At 42.4% G+C, this 24,866-nt stretch overlaps 1 protein-coding gene across 3 annotated transcripts in view; it reads right to left on the reverse strand.

Moving 5' to 3' along the window:
• The window catches only part of SIK2 (salt inducible kinase 2), a 78,174-nt gene extending 53,809 nt beyond the window's left edge, over positions 1 to 24,365 (reverse strand). For all 3 annotated transcript variants that reach the window (XR_008598195.1, XM_054997471.1, XM_054997470.1), the window contains exons 1-3: positions 24,098 to 24,365; positions 9,865 to 9,981; positions 6,551 to 6,614 (exon numbers count right to left, since the gene is read on the reverse strand). Coding sequence is in view for 2 of the 3 variants with exons in the window: in XM_054997471.1 (XP_054853446.1) it covers positions 6,551 to 6,614; positions 9,865 to 9,981; positions 24,098 to 24,283 (367 nt within the window). In the remaining variant the exon portion in view is untranslated. The remainder of the gene's footprint in view (positions 1 to 6,550; positions 6,615 to 9,864; positions 9,982 to 24,097) is intronic.
• Positions 24,366 to 24,866: the final 501 nt, after the last annotated feature.

The following is a 24,866-nucleotide window of genomic DNA, read 5'->3' on the forward strand; positions in this document are numbered from 1 at the left end:
GGAAGATATGGGCACTGCCAGGAAAGAGGAAATAGTGTGGGGAAGGAGATACAGCAGGAAATGCAGTGACGCCCCCGCCCCCATCCCCGCACAAGTTCTTGTGGGTTCCCCGCTCACTGTTATTTCGTTCGGAACCATGGTCCCAGAACACAGATTAAAAAGTATCTGCACAATGGAGCAGGCAACTTGTAACTGACTTTTTTCTGGATCCCTCCTTTTTTCACAGATCCCTCCTTCCTGTCCAGTGTTTTAATAATTTGTATGTTTTCACACATATTTTAGTTGTAGTTTTAATGATGTGCTTTTGTTTGGTTTTAATAGTTGTAAAGACATGTTTTTAATCTATTAGCCACCTTGGCCCTGATGAGGGCAGAAATATAGGCCTAAATTTTGTAAAATTAATAATAACTGGATGGTAGGATTCTTCTATCAGTCTGGGCCAGTCCCTAAGTCTGTAGAAAAATCAGAAGGAGGAAAAGGTGAGAAACTTTTAAATGTCTGTGCATAGATCTGGGATATGCAAATATGCATCATAGGAGCCTGTTGATATCACATTTTTGCAAAAATACGAAACATATATATGGAAGGTCAAGGAACTTTGTGCAGGTACTCAGGAACTTGTGCCACGATACCATTGTTCAATTAAGGGGTTCAACTCGAAGGGGTTGAATGCACCTCAAAAACAGCATTCACTTTCATAGGCAGTTTGGCTAGGAATGAAATGTTTGGCAGAAAAAGAGGGAGAAGCCGCTCAGCTGCAAAACGCAACTCAATATTCTTTGCTGACTTCTGTTATCAATGGCAGCTTTGGCTTTTTAGCTGTGATGAAATGAAAAAAATCTTGTACACACATAATGGACTGACACGCAGTACCTCCCTCAGTAAAGGTTTGGAGTAAATGCAGACAGTGGATTCACTGCAAGTTCACCCTCATTCAACCCCAGACCACTAAGCAAACAGGATGGCACCAGCCAACCCCCCGCCTCCTCTGCTCTCCAATCACTAGAGGTTTCAGTGCCACAAGCTGATGAACTTTATTCCAGTTACTCTTCAAACCAGACTTTCCCTTCCTAGCCATCCTCCTCCACCAACTGGCTACGATTTATATTAGTGACAGTAAGTTAACAAGGGCATTATTATTCCCTGGCTGCTAGTGTCACTTTGCCCTCTTGAATTTTTTAAACAAGAGATCAGCAAGCAAACTGTTTTGGACCTGAAGCTCATTTTTAACCATTCTTTCTGGCATGAATGCCAACTGCATTCTGTTCCTAGACGACACAGCGATGACTTCTTAGCCCTTCTAGGCAATGGAAAAATTTGCCATTTGCCTAAAATAACTCTTACCATCACCCAACAGAGATATTATAGGTGAGCTTTGTCTTTGGAGTGAATATCATTCATTGTAAGTAACTTTAAAGAAAGTGGCAAACGGAAGCCTTTGTGTTTAAGAAATGGCAAGAGACAGGACTGCACTAAAGGCCAAGATCAAGAGAACCGTGCAACCAGGTTTGAAGATCCAACAGGAGTTTAGACTTATTTCTTATCAGTCCACCCACCTGTTTTGAGCCATCCACAGGAATGATGCATGGCAAAACACTGTTGAAACCAAGGAATTTTGAAAGCAGTTTGCAACATTAAATGGAGTTCTGCTGTTCAAAAACAAGTCAAAATTTTAACGTAAAAATGCAAGCCCTTCGGCATCTTTAGACAGTTATTGAAACAAAGCCCTAGTATCTCAGTTTACTTACCTTGAGCTCTTTTTTGGAAGAGGGGCAGGATATAAGTTTTAATGTGCAAAAATGTTATACACTGATTGCTGGCTGGTATTAATAAAAAGGTACTTTGCAGTGCTTTTGTGACTAGTTTTGACAAGTAACCTAGTCAAAAGACCAGCATATTCTCTCCATTTGCCCCAAACTGTATTTTTAATATATTCCTATACCATTCTATCCAATACTCAAAAGCATAAAAATGCCATATACATGAAATAATCAAAACACCATCCATCACCCAGACACACGTACATAACACAGTATAAAGCCAACATTCAGCCGAAGGATCTTCTAAAAAGCTTTGTTATAAACTCTATAATCCATCAACAGATATGTTTACTTGCACAGAGCATATCAGCATTGTATTCAGCATTTCAAAAGTACAGCACTGTAGTTTGATACTCCTGATGGTTAGCCCCATTAAGTATTAATTCACCTACGAATTACAGGAAGTCTCATTTACACTGCTTGAGTATAATTCAGCCACAATACTGCAGAAGACAAACTCGTTGGCTTGGTCTTTGCAAGCAGACTGGCACCCTCATCCAGGAATTTCTTCTCCAGATTTCTCCCTAAGCACCGAAGATACCAATCACATGCAAGAGACAGCATGGCTCACAGTTCATACTTTAGCATACAGGAAGCATATAGAACTGAACACCAGATTGGCTCTTAGCAGGCCAAACAGCCAAAACAGGATGTGAGGGATAGGGTGTGAGATTGTATAGTCTGCTCTGAGCTCCTCGAGGGCAGGATAACATGATTATATGAGGGAGGATCAAGGAATTATGTTTCTCAACAATTTCGGTGAAACTTGTTTTAAGATGATAAAGAATATCCATAAATGCATGCGCAAAACCAATGACACACAAGCTGGAACTCCCATATCTGAAAGACCAAGTCTCCTTATTTTGAACCCGTGTGCTAGATATGCTCCTCTTGACAGTTCTTGCTTGCTGAGCCATGCCAGAGGACCATGCAACAATTGTCAGGCTGGTTGTGGGCCTTTTCAGGCACTGGCTGATCCCCTGAAGGGATTTACCAGAGGAGTGCCTTCTTCACTGCTTTTTCCAAGATGAAGTTTCAGAGAATATGTTGCTGAGCTATATGAATATATGTATGCAATGGTGCTAGGTTTAAGAATGCCATGTTAAAATGTTACATTATTGTTTTTTAATGGGGAGGATAAGTAACCAAGAAAGGGACCCTTTCTGGAAGAAAGGAGAAACAAAAATATCAGGGGGGCAGGGCAACTGTACTGTAAACAGTGGCAAACAGAAAGCATGAGTGAAACAGCTTAATTTATAGTTTAGGAAAAGTAGTATGAAAAGTCTACGTATTTTTCAGCTGGAAAGTGGTGGATCGGAGTTCCGGAACCTCTTGAAAATGGTCACATGACTGGTGGCCCCACCCCCTGATCTCCAGACAGAGGGGAGTTTAGATTGCCCTCCACGCCGCTCCAGCGGGGTGGGGCCACCAGCCATGAGACCATTTTCACCGAGGGCAACCTACAGAGTTCCACCGCCTCTTTTCCCAGAAAAAAAGCCCTGGATAACATCATTCCAACAGTAAGCTAACGCCACATTACCCTGCTTCCCATGAAGAAATCTAGTTTGAGTCTCAAGCTTTTACTCAGATAAACTAAAAAAAAAAACATTTTGAAATATAAACTTCCCTCCTAAAGTCCACCTGCAGTAAATTAAACATCAATGTACCTACTTGTAGAAAAGCTAACATGCAAATAATTATTCATCATCCTTGCTATGCATCACATGAGCCAGAAAGCCTGAAGAAATAGGAGGAGGTTTCCACTGGTCATCGCTCATCTTGGCCCAAGCTAACAATAAGACTGAAAGCCGGGAAGTCATCTGAATGGTCATCGTTTCCAGTAAGAATGAAGCCCCTTATCTATAGGACAGGACCACTGTCCTCTCTGGGGACCATGAAATGGCATGAGTAGAATTCTATAGCTCTTAGAGAAGGAGGGATTATTCCTATGGCATTCTCTTCCAAGACAGAGGAAACTTCTGAGAGGAGTGTAGGGTTTGGGTATGTAATCCCCCTTGTTTCCTTGGTACGGGAGAGCAAGACATATTTAATGGAGTGGCATAAGTGAATAGCAGGGAAACAGATGCCTTGGATTATGCACTCCAAGGTAGCAAGTGCTAGTAAAGGGGAGGGGAGGGGGTAGCACAGAAAAGAGGAGTGCAAATAGAACCTATGCTTAGAGCTAAGGGAGGACTTGGAATGCCGAGCGGAATACTGAACAGGCTTCTTGCAGCATCTGACACATGCTCTCTAATGCTGGGTTCATGCAAGATGCTTTGCCTCAATATTCTTTTGCAACTTAGAAGAAGGCAAGAAGCTTGGGGGACACTAGAGGAGTATGGGAATCTACCAGTTGAAAGGCTGTATATTTTTTTTTACTGGCAGGGAAGATACTTTGATGTAAAGATTAGCAATGCGGCCAAATTAGCTGACTTTAGAGCCTGAGGTCTTCAGTTGATGATGTAGATTCCCGATCCCCTACTAAAAGGAGATTACAAGGCTACTGCTAACAGCGCTGAAGCTAACCAGTCAACTTCATCCTTAAGCAACAGCAAAGATCTACATCGCCTAGAGACATCCTTTGAGGCAGGCAACTGAGCACTGAAGTTACTATGCTGGGAGCTTAGTCAACAGCATAGTACAGACTGTGTTAGTATTAAGAGATTCTGAGCCAAGAGGACAAGAACAATTACGGTAGTCAGAGGGGCAACCTAAACTGGAGATAACACAAAGAAATGCAAAAGGAGCTTAGAGCAGCAGACTCTGGTAGTTTACACCTAGTTATCTGTAGCTGGCCATAGGAGGAGGCCCTAGATAAGAAAAATCAAATAGTATTCACAATCGTACTTGTAGCGGTAGTACTGAGATGGAGTAAATGGGTCTACCAGGGCCAGGATCCAAGTACTGATAAGGTACCATTCCAGTGAGGCACAAAATGCAGCTCTAATGCTAGTGGAACAGTCTCGGTAACCTTGCTTATTAAAGTGCTGGCCATGTGTGTGGGACTCGACTGTGTGGTTCTTGTCTAAACAAAGACGTCAGCAATTGTGGCTTTCCAAACTAGGTGGTCTACTGTTTCATTTAAGATGCTTTTTGAATGTGGACCGTCACAGATATGTAGCCCAGTGTGCAGGAAACCATACAAGGGTTAGGAAAGTTGGAAAACAAAACAGAAACAATTCTTCCAGGGCAGATGGGCAAGACTTATAGAAATTAATTTTTATCGTTGGGAAAAAATCCCACCATTATGCTTACATAGTCTCATCTAAAACAGCCATCAACAGGAAGTCTGGCTTCCTGAAAACTTTTTCAGGGTCAAAACTCAGCTCCAAATGAGAACACACAAAACCAGAACCATTCTGTAGGGTTCAAAACAGAACTGTCAGTGTTTCCCTATTTTATCAGATTCCCAAAACAAAATCAAATGCAATAAAAAGAGAAACTTCAGCTATTTGCTACAGAAACAAGCTGCTCTTACTGGGCACCAATTCTGCAAGCATACACCATCACTTTCACCAATCTACACGCAAATTAAAATTTGAGCTCCAGTTCTTTGGAGGATGTACGGCTGACTCCCTATTTTTGAGCTGGAGATCCTGACAGTAAGAAATTGTTTCTTCTTCCCAACATACCGCCTCACTGATCTTTGCTTCGGCAGTTGTAGACCAAAATTGGGTAGATATCAAAAAAAAATACCAACTCTACCATAACCAGGAAGAAAACACCCAGCAAGGCAGACATGATCTTTTCAAAATTATCACCACTTTGGGCAGTCAGTTACATTCCGGAGAATAACCCTGTCTAATAGCACAGAAACTGCACCTTCTTCTGTGCCACTCCTTCCCTGGTCTTATCCCCCAGCCTTTCCTCCTATCTACCGGAGCAAACAGGGCAGAACAAACTTTTCTTTTTTCAGTTAAAGGGTTGTTGGTTGAAGAGGCAGGAGAGGCTGCAAACTGACAACTTTCCTGTTACTGAAAGGTTAGCCTGTGTGATGCATCAATGCACTCAAGTTAAAGAAGTTCTTATTTGCTTGGCTGCAAGGCTAAATTACACCATCTTTGCATAGGAACAAATATATAGAGGTAAGTAAAAAAAATCCCAAGAAAACAGGATGTTTCTGATCTGAATGAGGCTAATATAAAAGCCGTTGCCTTCTAAAAGTATGACACTGTTGTGAGATTTTGTAATCCGGCCTATAATGCGTATTAGTTACTCAACATGCCGGGCAAATGGTAAAACAATGAATTATTTCCTTTGTTTATCTGAATGCAAAAATAGTGTTAGATATTTGATGGTTGTTGTGGGTTTTCCGGGCTGTATTGCCGTGGTCTTGGCATTGTAGTTCCTGACGTTTCGCCAGCAGCTGTGGCTGGCATCTTCAGAGGTGTAGCACCAAAAGACAGAGATCTCTCAGTGTCACTGAGATCTCTGTCTTTTGGTGCTACTCCTCTGAAGATCTCTGTCTTTTGGTGCTACACCTCTGAAGATGCCAGCCACAGCTGCTGGCGAAACGTCAGGAACTACAATGCCAAGACCACGGCAATACAGCCCGGAAAACCCACAACAACCATCGTTCTCCGGCCGTGAAAGCCTTCGACAATACAGTGTTAGATATTACTCTGAAATAAACAAAAAAACACACAAAGGAAGCAATATAAAGCTTCCATTTTAAAAACAATTCCAATAGTCACCAAGTTAAGTTACTTTTTAAACAAAAAATGGCTTACCAAATATTTCTCCATTTTTGGCAAATTCTGTCACAAGGTACAACATGCTTTTGGTCTCCATCACCTATTGATGGAGAAACAAGACATTAGCTTAACTTATTTGGGGACAGACAAAAAGCAATAAAGTCCTGGAAATACCTTTTCCCTCCCAACACATCATAGTGGCTATTAAAACCCTAACATCCCCAAGTTATTTCTCAGATTTAAAGTTAAAGGCATGATTAAGCACCTCTTAAGGTGTCTAGATGAAATTTTGTTTCCTGACCATGAAGTTCTTTAAAAGGATGAGTATTTTCCCCTGTGCTAACTGTTAGAGACATGGTGGTTCAAGTCCTATACGGCCTTCAGGCTAAGCATTTGCTGTGCAGAACTCGTACCTTAGCAGTGAACATTTGGAACCTTACCATTGGAATCCATGCTGCTTTCTAAATAAACCGTCGAATATTGTGTGAGACGGGGTATGGAAAAAACAAACTCTTAACCTTGAGAGGACACAAAGATTCTAATAAATCAGGAGAATTCACCCATATCATAGTGAAATTTGATCGTCTAGTATCCATCATATTATTCAGGTCCTCTCATCCATCTGTCTTTCCCCTTTTCATCAAATCCAGTGTAGATTTATATGTACATATACAAATTTCAAACAGAGAGCTAAAAAAGCTAAGATGAGAATGAATCAGGAAGCAGCTCTGCTACCATCACAGCCTTATGTTTTCTGTATCTTCAGCTACCAATTAATTCACTCATACTATTCCTTCATCAGCACCTGGCCTCTTCCGTCACTGGGCACTGAATCATCTGAACAACAAAAATGATGTGTTGGCAAACAGGAACAATTTACTTTTACAAATTTTGTGCAGGCTTCAAAATCTAACCCTTCTATCCAAGAATTCCCTGTATATGTTCCAGATTTGACCTCCATCTTTGCCCAAATTAACAGATTGTAAATAACAACAACAACAACAACAACAGTGTTTATATACCACTCTTCTAGACAGATTAGTGCCTCACCCAGAGCGGTGAACAAGTTAGTGTTATTATTATCCCCACAATGCAGCTGGGGAGCTGGGGCTGAGAGGAGTGGCTTACCCAGGCCACCTAGTGAGCTCATGGCAGGAGTGGGCTTTGAACCAGTAAGAGTGCCGATTCGCAGCAGAACCACTTCACCACTGTGCCACAGCAACTCCCCTCATGATGAAAGTGTGCTTTCCTAGCTCTAAATGAACTTTAAGTTGCAGTAACAGATCAGCTTACAAGTCAGCAGAATCCAACCCCCAACCCCCCAAAAGTAGAATTTTAGAGCCCCATAACAGTTGCACATCCTGCCAAAATTGTCCTCTTTAGGATCGGCCAATATACCGATCCACAGCAGATGACTACACCCTACATTTTTACATATCTGCTCATTAGAGTAACGTCAATCAAGCAAAATCAAATGTCAGATTAACTTTGCCCTAATCAAGCCGTACTCATTGGTTGTTTTCAATGTGGAATTATAATTTACACACATTTGTTTGAATATGCCCACTTTTCTCCTCAATGGGGACCCAAAACAGCTTCTAAAGTCATTCTCCCCTCCTCTATTTTATCCTCACAACAACTATCCTGTGAGGTAAATTAAGCTACGACTGCCCCAAGGTTGCCCAGTGAGCTTTCATGGCAGAGTGAAAATTCAAACCTAGGTCTCCTATATCTTAGTCCAACACCAGCCACTATACCATGTATAAAGGGGGGGTCATACATGGTATAATACCCTGAGTCACTGCTCCATGGGTAACTTGTTTTACATTGTGAGATAGGAAAGGTACGGTATCGGTTCTAACAGCTTCTGTCTGTTGCATGCCAGATACTCCAAACTAACCCCATGGCAATTAAAAAAAATATAAAATAATAATGTTCAACTCGTAGAGCAAAAATGTTGCAGGGACATCCAACAGTGATTGGTAGCCACTTGTTCAGCAAGAATACTTAACAGAGACTTGTATTTCTGGGATCATGGGACCCATGTGGTACAACAGCCATACGGGTTGGGAGGCTACAGTGGGGAGATGGGAAAGAACTGGAATGCCACCTTAAATTTACAATGGACATGATCCACTGGCATTTTATCTACACAACTATAGTCTTGAACAAGTTCCAATAATATCCTTAGAGCGTACTGGATGGATTAACTGTGTCCTTTAATCAGAAACTCAGTGTCTAAATTGTAACTGGTTTACTTTATGGTGAGATTTCAACTAAAGGAGGCACCACGTGTAAAATAAAAACTAAAATCTGAATGCTGACTTCCAACCTTCAGTTCAATTCTTTGCTTCCATTCTAAACTCGCACCCACCAAAGCTACAAGTGTAAGCCAAACTGAACAGTCAAATAGTGCTTTTACCCCAGACAGCATGATAAATAGCTGACATTCAGACGTTCAAAACAAACGCGCACATGCACTGCCATTACTAAGTCGTGCCAATAGGGACATGGGGTTCTAATGAAAGAGATACAGCCCAGAACTTTGATGGAAGGGGCTTGGATGTTTAGTTAACTGATATGCGAAAGGGAGACTCTTTCTTCTTTGGGGGACTGCAGGGCGGATGGTGCTTGGACCAAGATTAAAGGCACGGCTCCTCAGCACATGCAAACCTAATTCTGATAGCGTATTTTGCTTTCCTGGGCTCTTGAAAGAAACTGGAAAGGAGGAGTATTTTGGGGAAGGAAAAGGGAACTCTGAACTACAAATCAAAATGATTTTGAAATAGCTATGTTTATATGGCCAGAGTCAATAGGCAGAACAACTGGTATGTTTTGATATTAAGTTAAACTTTATAACACTGGAAACGCTGAAATCTTTAATAATGTATTACCATTAAACACTTTTAACTGTTGCCAACATTATTTACATTTTTAAAAAAATCTTGAAAATGTTGTTTATGTCTCCCATACAAGTCCTCCCACCCAGTAGTCCCACATTTTTTTTCAATTTTTCCATCAAATAAGTCTTCTCAAAAGCTTCCCAAATTTTTCCAGGCCTTCACATCTCTAGACAAGACCCCACTGGCTTAAAAAGTGGCAATATAATCAAGGCAATGGAAAAACTGCATGAGTACATAAGCCATTCCGACATTAACATTCACAAAGAGGCAAGGGTTTTCTTGGGGGGCAAAGCACACACACAGCTTGTAAATAATTTGCAGATCAAAACCTGCATTAATTAACAGCCATCTTAGAAGTCAAGCCACAGCAGACGTGTCACTGAGGACAGGGATTTAGTTCTCCAGCCATGACCGCATAGACTTGGAAGTGGGCGGATAGCTACATACCTGATAAAGCTTGATAATATGTGGATGATCCAGCATTTTCATTATTTGCACTTCACGATAAATTTTCTCCAGATTTACCGAATCAAGCTGAGATTTGTCAATGATTTTTATTGCCACCTAGAGTCAAAGACAAGATTTTTTTTTTAAAAAAAGATAAGCTTTCCTAAACTAAATTACCAAGTTTGCAAATAAGTTACCGTATCTCAGTTACCTCCAAAATTCTTATAAGAGATGTATTTGGTGTGATTTAGCATGTGAGAACTGCACTCAAAACGTAGAATTTTGGACAGAAGTTTCAGACAATCAACACTTCACACAGGACGAACAAGCCTACATCCTTGGCCAGAATATTAGGCACATTTTTAAAACAACAACAACATGTATTCAGATATTGCATAGTCTATTTACAATCTTTACCATAAACAAAGAGGAGCACAGGACTTCAAACTAATGCAAGAGGCTGGAGACTCCAGACACTCTAATGAGGGAAAGAAAGGTTCCCAAACAGAAATATTGATCTCCATAGTTTTTCCTCTCTGATTCTACATTTGTTTCTGCTGCATTCCACTGGCGATGGTGCCCTTTGTCATCTGCCCTTGTTAGGAGATCTTCAGTATCCTCAAGTTTGCTGTTATCATCTTGGAACTAGTCAGAGCCCCCCAAAGAACCCTATCAATTGCTGACTTGTTCCAATGTGGTATCAAATACATACCATCCGAAACTGCTGCAAAAAGGACAGATAAAGACAAGCTTCATGGTAAAATTTAATCTAGCACAGGAACTTTTTACTTCTTAAACTACAAAGATAGGTGCTTTGTTAAAAAAAAAAAGTTAACATTGCAAATTCATGCAGCAGCAGAAGCAACCATTACTATGAGATTTTCTTCAAATGCATGCATGAACCCAATCCAAAATCATGTGGCTAGTTCCATAAACTGAAGTGGCTTTCGACTGGTGTTTTGTTAACCAGAGCCTCCAGACAGTATGACAGAACTGCTTCTGAAATAGAAGGGAGTCCCAAAAGCAGCTGAGAGTCAGCAGGTTGGGGGGTGGGTGTCCAAAAAATCCTCCCAAGCACGAAACAACCCTGCTAAAGTAACTTTTTGTATTTAGTAGCCAGACTGCGTGGAAGCTTGTTTCTACTTCAAATAGAAGCCTTTAAAAATGTGTAAGATCAAAGGTGAGGTTTTAAAAGTGTACTTGATTCCATTCTTGGAGTTATAATAGAGATACTATTGTGATATGCTTTGAATTAATTATAATGAAGAGGTGGAAGAAGTGGTTATATAAAGTATAACATGATATGACTATAGGGCCTGTGTAAATATATATTTATAATTATAAACAAATGCCTATACAATATATTTGTAGATATATTAATTATTGTGGTTTTGTAATGCTATATAATAAAAATACATTTTCTCAAAAATTGCAACAAGCAGCAATTCTACTAGTACTAGTGTCCCACACATACTAACCCAAATAAATTAGTTCTTTAATGCAAAAATACAATTTACTCAGAATCTCGCAGCTTATATTCAGTCAGTAAACAAAAAAAATCAATGCAGTTTGAACTACTGCATATGCTTCATTTTAACTATGATTAATGTTTCATACATAAAATCCTTTATAATTACTCTACTGAGACTTCAGAGAGTATAAGTTCTCCTTAGGGAAATGCAAGCAAGTTAAACACAACAAATACTGTTCAGCTCATCTGCAAGCCAATTTGGGGCTCACAAAACCCCACTTACTGTTAATGCTGGATAAAGAGAACTATAAAGAAATGCACTTAAGGGTTTACGGAGGCATTTTAAATGCAAATACAAAGAAGTATGAATATGCAGTTGAGAATACTACATTGCTTGATGGACAGTCTAGTATCTGAGCTGACTGGCCTTTCAGAAATACTATACTAACAGCTACCAAGAGGACAATAAAGCTACAAATATAATATCATAGATCCAGAGGAGTTAGCCGTGTTAGTCTGTAGTAGCAAAATAGCAAAGAGTCCAGCAGCACCTTTAAGACTAACCAACTTTATTGTAGCATAAGCTTTCGAGAGCTACAGCTCTCTTCGTCAGATGCATGGATGCTTCTGACGTAGAGAGCTGTGGCTCTCAAAAGCTTATGCTACAATAAAGTTGGTTAGTCTTAAAGGTGCTGCTGGACTCTTTACTAAAATAATATCATGAAACTGCCAAAAAACGGAGGTTACTTTTTACCACCACATAATATCAATTAAAGTTCATCTCCTTCCTTCCCTGTCCTTGTAACTGATCGAGCACTTTCTTAATAGTTACTCATGGCCTAAGTTTAACCAGTAAAGGCCTATGAGAATATGTCCTCAGTAGCCACACAACTCTATGGAGACTTGCCAAGATCGTTTAAAAGCACTGAGAGACGATCTGGGTTGATTTCTATGTGGACAAAGACAAGACAGGAAAGGATGGGATTGTGCCGAGGGTATGATTTGCTTCAAGCCTGAAGGCTGCTTTTTGCTTATGTCTTCCCCTAATATATCCCAAGCTTTTGGAATGGGGTATGTTAGAAATGTGAAGAGGCAGGAAATGGAAGAGGACTGCTAGTTGCCCAGTGGGCATCTCTGATGTGACACACTACAGTGCTTTTGGTTTCTCTTCACAATAAACCATATTGTTGTCTTCTAACAGCTTGTCAGAATTTTACAAAAGGTAGAATCTTGTGATTCTGTGTTTTAATTTCTTCTGTGAAGATGTCCAGAAATTTTATTTTATTGCATGTTAAGATTTTCTCTTGATGCACATTTAATTTTCTCTTGTATTTTTGCTACAGCATTTTTTTGGCTAACACAATAAAGATTGATGATGGCAGCATGACTTGTGGTCATTCATAGCACATCTCTTTCTGCCTTACGAGCTTATTGAGAAACTTTCCTAACGAATCTGAGGAGTTAGCCGTGTTAGTCTGTAGTAGCAAAATCAAAAAGAGTCCAGTAGCACCTTTAAGACTAACCAATTTTATTATAGCATAAGCTTTCGAGAATCAACTTGATTCTCGAAAGCTTATGCTATAATAAAATTGGTTAGTCTTAAAGGTGCTACTGGACTCTTTTTGATTTTCCTAACGAAGACCCCTACATAGGTAGATCTAGCTAACTAAAAGGATCACTGGTTATTTCAGTGTTCCACAAGAGATAAACTACTTATGAGAATCCAATGCTTGTTACCAAAGGAGAGAATTCATTTAAGGCGGTCAATCATTCAGACCTGCTAGAACAAAGAACTACATCACCGGACAGGGGAAGTGCTGCTAAATCAAATGCTTTCCAATGAACTCCACTTAAAGCCTGAATTTGTCAAGAGCTGCTTAGGGGCTTACACTCTCTTTGTACAAGATCTAGCCAGCATTCAAGGAACGTAAGAGTCAATACTCTTTTGAAGAAGTCGAAAAGCCACGGCTTTTTATTTACCCAACATATAACCAACCCGTGAAAACGTCACAAAGGTATCTTTAAGATCAGCATTCCTTTTAAGAAGTGTGAAAGGTGACTGAATCACAAGAACACCAAAATTTACTAGAAACCTGAATGTAGTAAAAATTGTTATCCACTCAAGAAACCTTGCATATTATTGACTTGTGATACCAGGGAATATAAAACACATAGAAAATCACATCCTGGTATAAAACTAAAGATACTGGAGTCAGAAGAAGGGTTCACTATGAAATTTAATATCTACCCTTGATGGTCAATAGTCCAAGATTTCAAGCAGAGCTCTTTTCCAGTCCTATTGGAGATGCTGACCTAGAACCTGGGGCACTCTTCCCCATTTCTGATCTGCCTACTACAATTTCCTCTTCCTTGCACTCCAAGGCAGAAAGCCTTCCCTGCCCCATACCCACAATTAGGCTACTAGAATGGTATGATTTCCTCCACACTTTGCATACTCCCTCTCCTTTCCTGTCACAATATTCAGTGGAGTCTTTGCGTGCCCAAATGTACAAGATCCTATAAGTAGCTTTACCATGGCAGGATCATTTAGGGACCTAATCTTAAGAATGCAGCCCCAAAATGTGCTACCTGTGCTTCAAGTGTGATTCTACAGGGTAGCTCTATGTTGTCTAAGGTCAGTCCTAGAATTGCTTATGCTCTGTTTCAGCATTTATTCAACTCTGTATCAAATTTTTGCTAATGCTATGTCTTTGTGAATGTTTATTCATTTACCCTACGGCATTGTTTATGGAAATGTCCTGGAAATTAACTGTACTAATCTCACACTGTGTAATCCACCCTGAGTCTCAGTGAGAAAGGTGGACTATAAATGATGTAAATAAATAAAACATCACCATACCATCATTTAACTCACCTCTGGCTTGGACAAATGATACTCAAGTTAGAAGGAACATCTCTCCCGGCATGAACCTGTGTGTGTCACTCCAGATCCTCTTAGAGCTCTCTTTTTGAGCATGCCCTCCCTTAAATCTATTAGATCTGCAACATCTCAATTATGACTCTTGCAGTTGCAATGCCACCCTTCTGCAGCATCCTCCCTGAGAAAATCAGCCAGGTTGCTACATTGATCTGGATTGGGAGGCACTATAACACCTCTGTTTAAAGGGGCATTTGATGGAAGTTAATTTTTTCCTGCTGCTAGCAGTGTTTTAGAGAATTATATACTGTGTGGGTTGGTTGTATTTGAATTTCTATGATTATATTTTAACTGTTTTGTGCAATGCTTAGTTGGCATTGTTTTCTAAGTGCTCTTCAGCCCCAATGGATGGTGGGAAAGGCAGGGTATTGCAATACACATACAAACACAGCTGAAATACCAAGCACTTTGCTCCAATGAATCTCGCAATCCTTATCCGTTGCAAGGGATTTTAGGGTTGCAGCCACACCTGTGTTGTCATGCCAAGGTATTGTTTTTCAGGTTGCCAACCCCCAGGTGGGGCCTGGAGTTCTCCCAGAATTGCCAGTTATCTCCAAAGTGCAGTGGTCACTTCCTTGGAGGAAATGGCAGCTTCCAGGGATGGACTGTACAGAATTATGTCCCTGCTGAGTCCCCTGCCCAGGCACTGCCTCCGAATCTACAGGAATTTGCCAAGCTGGAGTCTGCCCTATTTTTCACACATGATCACAGCAAATATCCTTTATCATGCATACAAGCTGGACGGTAAGCAAAAACATTGACTTTAAAGTGGTTGTAAGCCAAGGAGGAACTCAGAAGGAAGCAGCCAAAACTATTTACCCTTGTTGTTCTCTAAACAGCTACTGTCTACAAGGAAAACTTTCCAATTATTCATAAATGTTGGCTACAACAATTTCTCCAGACTGTCACCGATTCCCAAAGAGGGAAAAGATTAATTTTATACCTTGCAAAATGCTTAACAGGAATCAAACTCAAAGACTTGGGTTCTTACTTTCAATACACCTACTTAACTTGAAATGGGTTAAAATAAGCAAGTTGATGAATGTAGGGAAAGGAAGAAACACACTTCTGATAATGATTGAAGATGAGGCAACTGCAGGTGCTTGCCCCACAATCTAGAAACGTGCACACAGACAAGAACTTCAGTTTTGTTCCAGCTTTCACACTATCCTTGACTGATCAAACTGCTTTTAACGAATTCTCAAATGGCAATTAGGCAAGGGCTGGAATTGCTCAGAAGATGGAGAAGGGCACACGTAAACCCAAGAATCTGATTTATCCCAGATGCATTCTAGTTGTGCTCCAAGTGTTTGATTTTGCATTTATTTAATTCAAACAGTATTACATGAAAAGTCAGACCTTCCCCTTCATTTACAACATGCCATTTTATTATTTACATAACACCCTCAATGACAGAGAATTTGGTTCATAATCTGCAACAATTCTCCTCTTGCAGCTTCTCAGTCTAGATTCCTGAAAGATCTTTCAGAAGAGAATCACCATTTTAAAGAGAGAGAGAGGCAGCATTTACAGTTTCATTGCAAGCCTTGGTTTTCATTTCACAGCATTAATCCAGCTCACAACTCCACAACTCCATGTTGCAGATATCTGCTCCTTCTCCAAACAATTATTTCTTCTGGAGGCTTGCAAGCAGTGCCGTTCCAAGAAATTCAGTTCTCGGTAAGTCAGATGTTACAGAGAATCCAAGAAATTCAGCTTTAGGAACTTTCAAATATTGCCTCAACTTATGAAACATGGGGGGGGGGGAATATTCTATTCTAAATCAAAATGCTTTTGAATTAAACGTAGTCTTCCACAGAGAAGCTTTCCAGAGATTATTCTATACCAGCTCGATCAAATCATTCTTTAGCAACACTGAACTTTTATCCTCTATTTACCAGCTACATGTTTCAAATACCTATGTCATGTTTGGTTTACATACACTGGGTTCTAACATATTTCAGGCTTCTTAAAAGAAAGCCAATAGACATTACTGAGGCTAAAAAGCTTTCAGCATGTATAAAATAGCAAAAAGTATGAAGCATAGTTCATGTAACCTTCCCAGTCTGAACTATACAATACAGGGCACTGAGAGCAGAACAAAGTAGCCTAAAGAATGTAAATAGCATTCATCACTTCACACCTTATGTCATGGCATTCACCCTGTGTGAATGCACCATTTCGGTTTTCTTAATCTTTCTTCCCACACAAGTCTGTCAGATTACCTGAGTAGCTTTGCCCACACCTATTTTCCTTCCATTTTCTCCTTCCTTGCAAAGACAAACCAAGGCATATTGCTTCAATATTTTACAATATATTAATCCTATAATCAAAGTACACCTTTGTGCCATAACCAACATGTACGCATCTGTAAGGGGGAAAATAAGTAGCCTGCTGCAAAGGAGTAGCCATTTTCAACTGGGATTCTGGGCAGCTGCAACCATATTTCTCATCTGGCAGGCAATTTCTGCATTTCTAATCATATAATCCATAGCACATAGCTAACACGATGTCTGATATTTCAAGAGCACAAACGCATCATTGGTTACATGATCTAGTGCTGAACTGGAAGCATAAAGTTGTATATAGGCAGGGCTTTTTTTCTGGGCAAAGAGGTGGTGGAACTCAGTGGGTTGACTTCGGAGAAAATGGTCACATGGTTGGTGGCCCCACCCCCTGATCTCCAGACAGAGGGGAGTTGAGATGGCCCTCCGCGTCGCTCGCTCGGAGGTGCGGAGGGCAATCTCAAGTCCCCTCTGTCTGGAGATCAGGGGGTGGGGCCACCAACCATGCGACCATTTTCAAGAGGTTCCGGAACTCCGTTCCCCCGCGTTCCCCCTGAAAAAAAGCCCTGTATATAGGGGATTCAAAGATGAGCTTTTGGTACAACTGCCTCGATTGTGTTAGTGGTGTCAAACCTATCAATTTGCTGGAATGCTGCCTGGACTATCAGAAGTGGTGCTTTCCTCCCTTAGTTTGAAAGCATCAGACGCACTGCTGAACACGCAAGCCATAAGATTCTGTCTGAGGAAACAGCAATTCATATGTATAATCCACCATAGAGACAATCTTGGTCAGGTCCCAGTTTTACAACATACTGATCACCACACTGATATTTGAAGCTCGGTATAAAGACTTTAGTACGTCCCCCTTGCTTTAAACGTGGTTAGCAACTGCGCAGTTTGTGTGTAATAATACAGGATAGTTATTGAGTGTTGGCCCAAACTCATTTTTGTCTTCTCCAAATGACTGAGTGTAGCATAAAAACATCTGTCCATCTAAGCATACATAAATGAAGTATATTTGCAATTATTTTAAGTGCCTGAATTTATTTGGAAGCAAAGAGAGTGAGGGGTTTCGCAATTAAACTGTAAAAATATTTAGACCGTGTGGGATATAGCACACGAAAACCAAAAATTCTGCAAAATGTTTTATTGTGACAGTCAGGTAAAGGGCGGGGGGGGGGGGGGATCTCCTAGAATGAGAATTTGGAGTGACTAAAAAAACTCTCTTCCCATTCCAATGAAGCCCAGTAGCACAAAACCAACTTCCCATGATACCAAAATATTTTGCCTTGATTCCACAAGGTCTCTTTTACTTATCAAAGAACTAGTATGTAGATAAGTGAAAGAATGTGAAAAAGAACATTGAAGGCTCTACAAAGCTACATGAGCTATCTCACTGTGATCCGAAGTGATTGTTTTGGGGGGTCTCAAAGAGCCATTAAGAATTGCAATTGCTGACAAAGAGCTCTTCTTTACTAAGGCTGGCCTGGGACCCAAAGATCCACTTGACAATCCCTGCCTCTCCATCTCCCCCCAGTTCCTCAGATTTTGAAAAGCCACTCCGAAGGACAGGGAACACTGTCTGGATTCTGCGTAAAGTGGTACATGGAGCTGCTCATGAAATGAGTAATCAAAAGCCCTCCTGTACGTGAGGAGAAGTGTTTCATTCACATGTGCTGGGCTCTGTTTCCAAGTCAAGGCAACAGTAAACAAAGCAATATGCAACTTTAAAAAGGTATGCACCCAAGTATTCAATGCCTCCTTACCAGGAGGAGCAATTATTATAGCAATGATTCGACATATATTCCAAGTTTCCTTCATTTAACTATCCCACAAATGATACTTCAACATTACAGTGAATATTGACTTTTTCTATGGACAACAGATGAGAGAGCAAGTGTGGGTGAGTAAACAACAGGATAAAAAACAGCAATGAAGTTCATACAACTTTTGTTTTGGTCAGATCTGGTGAGACAAGGCAATCAAGTTTCATTTGATCAGCATTTCAAATTAGACAATGAAGAAAAGTAATAAAAAGGGGAAGTATGAGCAATACCAGTACTAAAATACCACCTCAAATTCTTCCATCCCCGTAGCAATAATGCAGGTGAACTTCCAATTCTAAAACTGAACACTTGCCAAGAATAAAAGTATGTTGACTGCCTTTATGAGCCCCTTAAGCAATACCAAAGTTTTCCTTTAAAATATTTTAATGTCTTTTATAGCTCTGAATACGGCAGGTCCCACAGCTAGAGAAAGAACTGCTGTTCCTTCCTACTTCTGCATCAGCCTCTGGCCTGTCATGCATTCTCACTTCATCTGTTTATTCGAGGCTGTCAGAAGTCCTGTGGGTAAGGATCATTGCACATGTGTGCTTTGCACAGTGCTTGCACATGGCTGGTGCTCACCAATAATAATTACAATTATTTAAACTGAGATGTTTAAATGGCCAGAGCTTTACAATTAACAAATTGTGAAGAGATTTAAGTTCTGTTCTACTGTAGTAAGGCAGGGACTGAAGGCTTCAACAGCACCACACCTGTGCTCAAAACCCAAAAGATTAATTGGCTGGTTACCAGGTGAAAGGAAAATAGAACTCACAGCATAAGAGCTTTCAATTTTTAATAGTCACAAGGTCAGGGGCATTGTTAAGAAGATTATCCAAAACATAATTTAGAAACTACAGTGCAATGTGATTTTGTTCCATTTATATAGTTTAGGTTTTAAAGTGTTTTATTGTGTGAATGAAGCAATTCATATGAAGGGGTGAAAATACTACAATTGTCAGACCTGTTTCCCTTTACACAATCGAATGTGTCAATTAAGATATCTTTTTAAAAAGTAGTGTAGCAGTTCTTCCTTTTTGTATGAGATCTTCACAAAACACCAGATGAAGTTTTAAAGACAAAATTCAATGAAGTTAAACCCCATAAAATCAGTTAGGGACATAATCTCCATAAAAAACAAAGGTTTTAGTCACTTAAATAAAAAACATTGAAATATCTAAAAAATGATCCGACAAAAACTGCTCCCATCATTAATTTAATACTTAACTCAGCTACCTATTTATCCAACAATCAGTAATTACATGTACCTCTTCTCTACCCCACCCTAAGACTTGTATTGTATTTAATGTGTAGCTTGCATTCAGAAGGACTCCTGTGGCCTTAATTTAGTGCAGACAGCAATGACTCATGTGACTGGAAGGTAAAATGGAACCATCTTTCTTTAAACTTACCAGGCTTGTGAAATGCCCAAAATGTACAGACACCAATTTAACACTCTGTGGCCTGGCTTTGGTCACTCCCAACCTGGGTCAAACAGAAGTAATTGTAGCAAGTCAATCATCCCATCTAGCTCGCCAGTTACTCTCATTCTTGTCCAAGCAATAACTATGGGAAAATTGAGACAACTGAACTGGCCCTATATATTTCCCCACTACTTTGAAATGCTCCCACAAGTTAAGCCTGGGGGCTGTTATGGGACTGCCTGCTTCTGCTTGCTGGGAGCAAAAAAAAAAAAAAAGGCTTTTCAAAGCCTGCCAGCTTGATTTGCTTTGGGAGCTCAAAGGAGAAAAGAAATCACCTCTCCTCCAATTCTCTTCTTACCCAAATAAGCAAACACTGCTAGCTGGAGAGTAACTGACAAGCACCAAGATTATGCCAGGCTGGCACTGACATTTGCCTTTGCTGTGAAAGAGAGAACAAAAGAAGCTACTCAGTCCCACTTCGTCCCCAGCTACTGGGAAGGAAATGATGAAGGTCAAAGCTAGAGGACAAAGGATTGGGAATGCCACGGCACCGGAGCCCTGTGGCATCCAAGGAGGGCAGAAGACGCTCAGAGCGTAAGGCAAATGCCCTGCTAGGGAACATCTTCCCAAGCACCAGCAGAGGATCGTGCCCTTCTCCTAAACAACAACGTCCTAGTTGCTCAGAAATATACATCTGACCTTGCTCTATCTTGCTTGCCCATTAGCAAGCCTCCTCCCATTTCGTTTGAATGTGTCAACTCCACCTTATACACTGAATTCTACATAGTAACCAGAAGAATTCCTTTCCCCTGCTGCATGGCCTCCCATTTTGTGCATGAACGTCCTTCAGTGCTTGCCTCATGCCGTGACTACAATTCATTTTCTGAAAGGTTCCTAGTGCCTTCTCCATGAGCACATGAAATTGCCTTATACCAGTTCAGACCACTGGCCTACTAAGGTTAGTACTGTCTACTCCAACTTGCAACAGCTCTTTGGGGTCTTAGTTGAGATCCTTCACATCACTGGGCCACCTTATTCTTTTAACTGGAGGTGCCAGGGATTGAACCTCAGACCTTCTGCATTCAAAGTCGGTGCTCTGCCACTGAGACACAGCCCTTTCCTGGAAGCATCTTTCTTGAAGAAGCAGACATTGTCATCTTTTGAAGAGACAGCCTTGCTTAATTACTCCTAGGGAGCCTGTATCTGGGTCCTCTGTGTCTTAGGGTGTGACCATCACCCTTCTCCATCTGATACGGACCTAATTTTTGCAAGGAGCCACTCTGGACATCATCCTTCCACATTCTGAAGATGCATCCATGGGTAAGAAATTACTCCCCTATACAGCTCCATTCCCTGAGATGGGCCGAGTTGAAGGGCCTCTGCATTTAAAAAACAAAACACACTTAACGTTTATCACTGCAGCACCTCTTTCCCCAACCGATGTCCTTGTTTAGGAAAGCATCATCTTCCGCCTCGACAGGAGGGGCAGATGCCTCTTGCTTTCAGGGGTACGCTTCCCGATTAATGCCTCTTCTATGGTGCTCATTCTTGCCACTCACAGAGAGCCACATTCACAATTATCATCAACCAAGAGCCACATAATGTTAACTAGTATGTATTCTGTGCGCCTCCCAAACACACACGATTATTTATATTGAGTATTAATTTTATTTATTTATTTATTTCGATTTTTATTCCGCCCTCCCCACACAGGCAGGCTCAGGGCGGACAGTTATAACTATAAGCATTTTCGTTACCAGATTACTTCTGAGTGCGTAGCATTGTTTCTCCCCAACACTGCTGACCCTTGAACATCCCTCTCTGCCCTCCCCTTAATGTGAGGCCGAGCAGCTCAGGTGAGAGTGAGACTAACAAGGTTGCCAGAGGCGAGGAAGCTGACCATCGTGAAAGGGCAGGTAAACTACCACCCTTCCTCCCCACTGCGGCCAGCTCGCCCCTTTCCTGGGTGGCTGCCACAGTAGTGGATATACTCTCTCCTTCTCTGCAGACAGCATGCTCTCCCACCAGCTTCTGGGGGTTATAGCAGAGGATAGGCCCTTTACTTCTATTCCTGGCATGAGGCCTGCAGCTCAGGGAAGCCTGCAGTTTATTCGTCCTCATCCAGAGGTTGCAGCTTCAAGGTAGGAACCACCTGCTGACCACAAGCCCTACAAGGCAAAGGCCTTGCTTACTTTCTGGTGCTCAGAAGAGCCAGAGGTGACGTGTCAAAGAGCCACATGTGGCTCCCAAGCCACTAAGCATGATTGATACAAATCCACACTTGATGGAGTTGGTATCCTTCTCAAGTGTGCACGCCTGAACTGCCTCCCTGTCCTGCCACGCCTCGTTTGTGAGAGAATGCCTGCTCGCAGCAGCTTTCCCTCACCACTTTCTCCTAGGAAGTCCATCTCCTATCTCTGCAAGGAAGCCTTCCTCCATACTTCATCTTGGAAACCAGGACTCCTCAAAAGAGAAACCCATCCTCAGGAAACCCCTTCCCAGGTTCCTCTTCCTTGCAGAAAGGAGGAACAACCTCTGTCCCTTTCTGCATATGCAGTTTTCAAGGGTTACCCTTTCTTCCGGGAGAACCCCCTCTTCCCCCCATTGACCTCCAACCCCCCAGGATTATCTCCTGTTCTTGCTTTCCCACAAGGCCCCATCCACTCTGCTTGACACTGAGGGGGACACGTGGAAGTTTCCTTTTCCTTCCTTCTTAAGTAATCCTCTTTCCTCGGAGCTCACCCCCTCCCAGGACCTTTGTCTAGTACAGAGCCTTTTCTTTGCACATGCATTGAGTTGTCCTTATGTTACCCTGAATACACGTTCAGCTGAACATTGCAATTTAAACCTCATGGTTATTGGTACCAGTCGCCACTTTTATTTTTTTAAGCAGGCGGGGGTCAGCTGTTTCTTGCAAAATGCGGTACATGCTGTCACTATAATGTGTGTAAAGAACTCCTATCTTCTAGCAGAGAGAAACAAGAATACAAGCCCGGTACACATGTCACAGCAAACACACGTACATCTGTTCACAAAACAGAACCAAAGCTCACTCACTTGAAAAATAAAAGTAACTAGTACCTGCATAAGGTGTTAAATTGCACATTCAATCGCATATGCAGTCAACATAACATAAGAATTACTTTGATTTTTAGATCAGTTACACCTTAGAGACCCGGAAGACTATTGATGGTCTTCTAAGTTGCCACTGGTGTCAAATCCTACTGCAGATCAACACAGCTACTCACCTGAAACTGTAAGAATTACTTAACAGGCATACAAAGAAAAATCATAGTCCCATACACACGTTATAGCATTCACAAGCACATCCTGCATTTACATGTTTGTAAGAAGAAAAAACCGCACCACCTGTCCGCTTTAGAAACAAATCCAAGAATCAGTTTCTGTCTAAACATGGTGAATAAACCACAGGTTCAACCATACAGGCACTGAACATGAGATAAGAACTACACAACATACACACAAAGAAAGACATGTGCATGCTGTCCATGGATTGTACACGTTTGCAACAATGTGCATAGTGGGACTGTGTATGTTGAGCGGAGAGGCTACTACTATTCGCTTTCTGCATGTCCTTGGCTTCTTGATGAGAGGGGGGGGAGCAAAGCCCCGCCTCCTCTCAATTAGAGTTGCCAACTTTGTGTGAGGAAATTCCTGGAGATTTGGGAGTGAAGCCTGGAGAGGGCATGGTTTGGGGGAAGGAACACTGCAAGGTATAATGACAGAGCCCCCCCCCCCCTGAGCCATATTTAGGGTTGCCAACTCTGAGTGGGGAGACGCCTGGAGATTTGGGGGTGAAGCCTGCAGAGGACATGGTTTGGGGGAAGGAAGGGAACTCACTGGGTATAATGTCATCAGGTCGCCATGCCAAAAAGAGTCATGTATTGGATTGCCAGTTCTGGATGGGGAGATTCCTGGAGATTTGGGAGAGAAGCCTACAGAGGACATAGTTTGGAGGAAGCAAGGGAACTCAGCAGGGTATGTCACAGGGTCACCCCTCCCAAAAAAGCCATGTATTAAGATTGCCAGCTCCGGGTGGAGAAATTCCTGGAGATTTGGGAGAGGGGTTGGGGGGGGGCTCAGCAGGACATAACTCCACGGGGTCCACCCTCCAAAGCAGGGGAACTGATTTCCACGTCCTGGAGGTCAGTCGGAATTCCGGGAAATCTCCCGGTCCCACCTGGAGGTTGGCAACCGCGCGCTCGCCTCTCCGAGGGTGGTTTCCCCCCCCTTCCCTGCACCCCCCCCCCGCCCGCGCTCCAGCTCACCTCGCTGCGCGTGATGCGGTGCCGCCCCAGCTTGACCACGGCGAAGTTGCCCTTGCCCAGCGTGCCCTCGATCTCGTAGAAGCCGACGCGGACGGGGCCCGGCCCTCCGCGGGACGAGGGCGGCTGGGGCGGCGGCGGCTGCAGCAGGGCCGCGGGGGGAAGCCGCCGGGGCTCGGCCATCACCATGCTGCCCGGGCGAGCGGGCGGCTCCCCTTCCTTCCTCCCGTCTTTCTTTCTCCCCTCAGGAGCCGCCACCGAAGCGCGAGCGCTCGGCTCCGCGGCCACGCCCCCCTCCGCTCGCGTCACCGCGCGCGTCATCCGGGAGAGGGGAGGGGGCGCGCGCCCGTCGCCACGGCAACCGCGGGCCGGCGCTCCAACGGCCGCCCGGTTCCCTGCCGTCCCCTCCCCCCTCCTCTCTTTCTCACTCTCTCTCGCGCGCGGGGGCATCTTCCCGCCAAAAGGAGGAAGCCTCCCCATCGGCCCCCGCGCCCTACTTTAAGGGGCTTCCCTCACGCCGCCCTCGCATTCAGGGATAAAAGTGTCGCTGCCTCTTTCGGTTTTGTGAGGCGTTTCTAAATAAAGGCTGTTCTCTCAGAAGAGTCACATTCATGCCCCCTTTTTGTTAGAAGAATGCTGTGGGGGCCTTCCCGGGTCAGGCCAGGGGCCTGTGGAGACCCAGCTGGGTTTAGCAAGTCCCGTGGCGCCTTCAAGCCTGACGAAATTTCCGAGGCTTGAAGTTTCGAGAGTCAACTCTGGAAATCTTGTGGGT

Source organism: Eublepharis macularius, chromosome 14 (assembly GCF_028583425.1).
Source record: "Eublepharis macularius isolate TG4126 chromosome 14, MPM_Emac_v1.0, whole genome shotgun sequence".
NCBI classification, from domain to species: domain Eukaryota; kingdom Metazoa; phylum Chordata; class Lepidosauria; order Squamata; family Eublepharidae; genus Eublepharis; species Eublepharis macularius.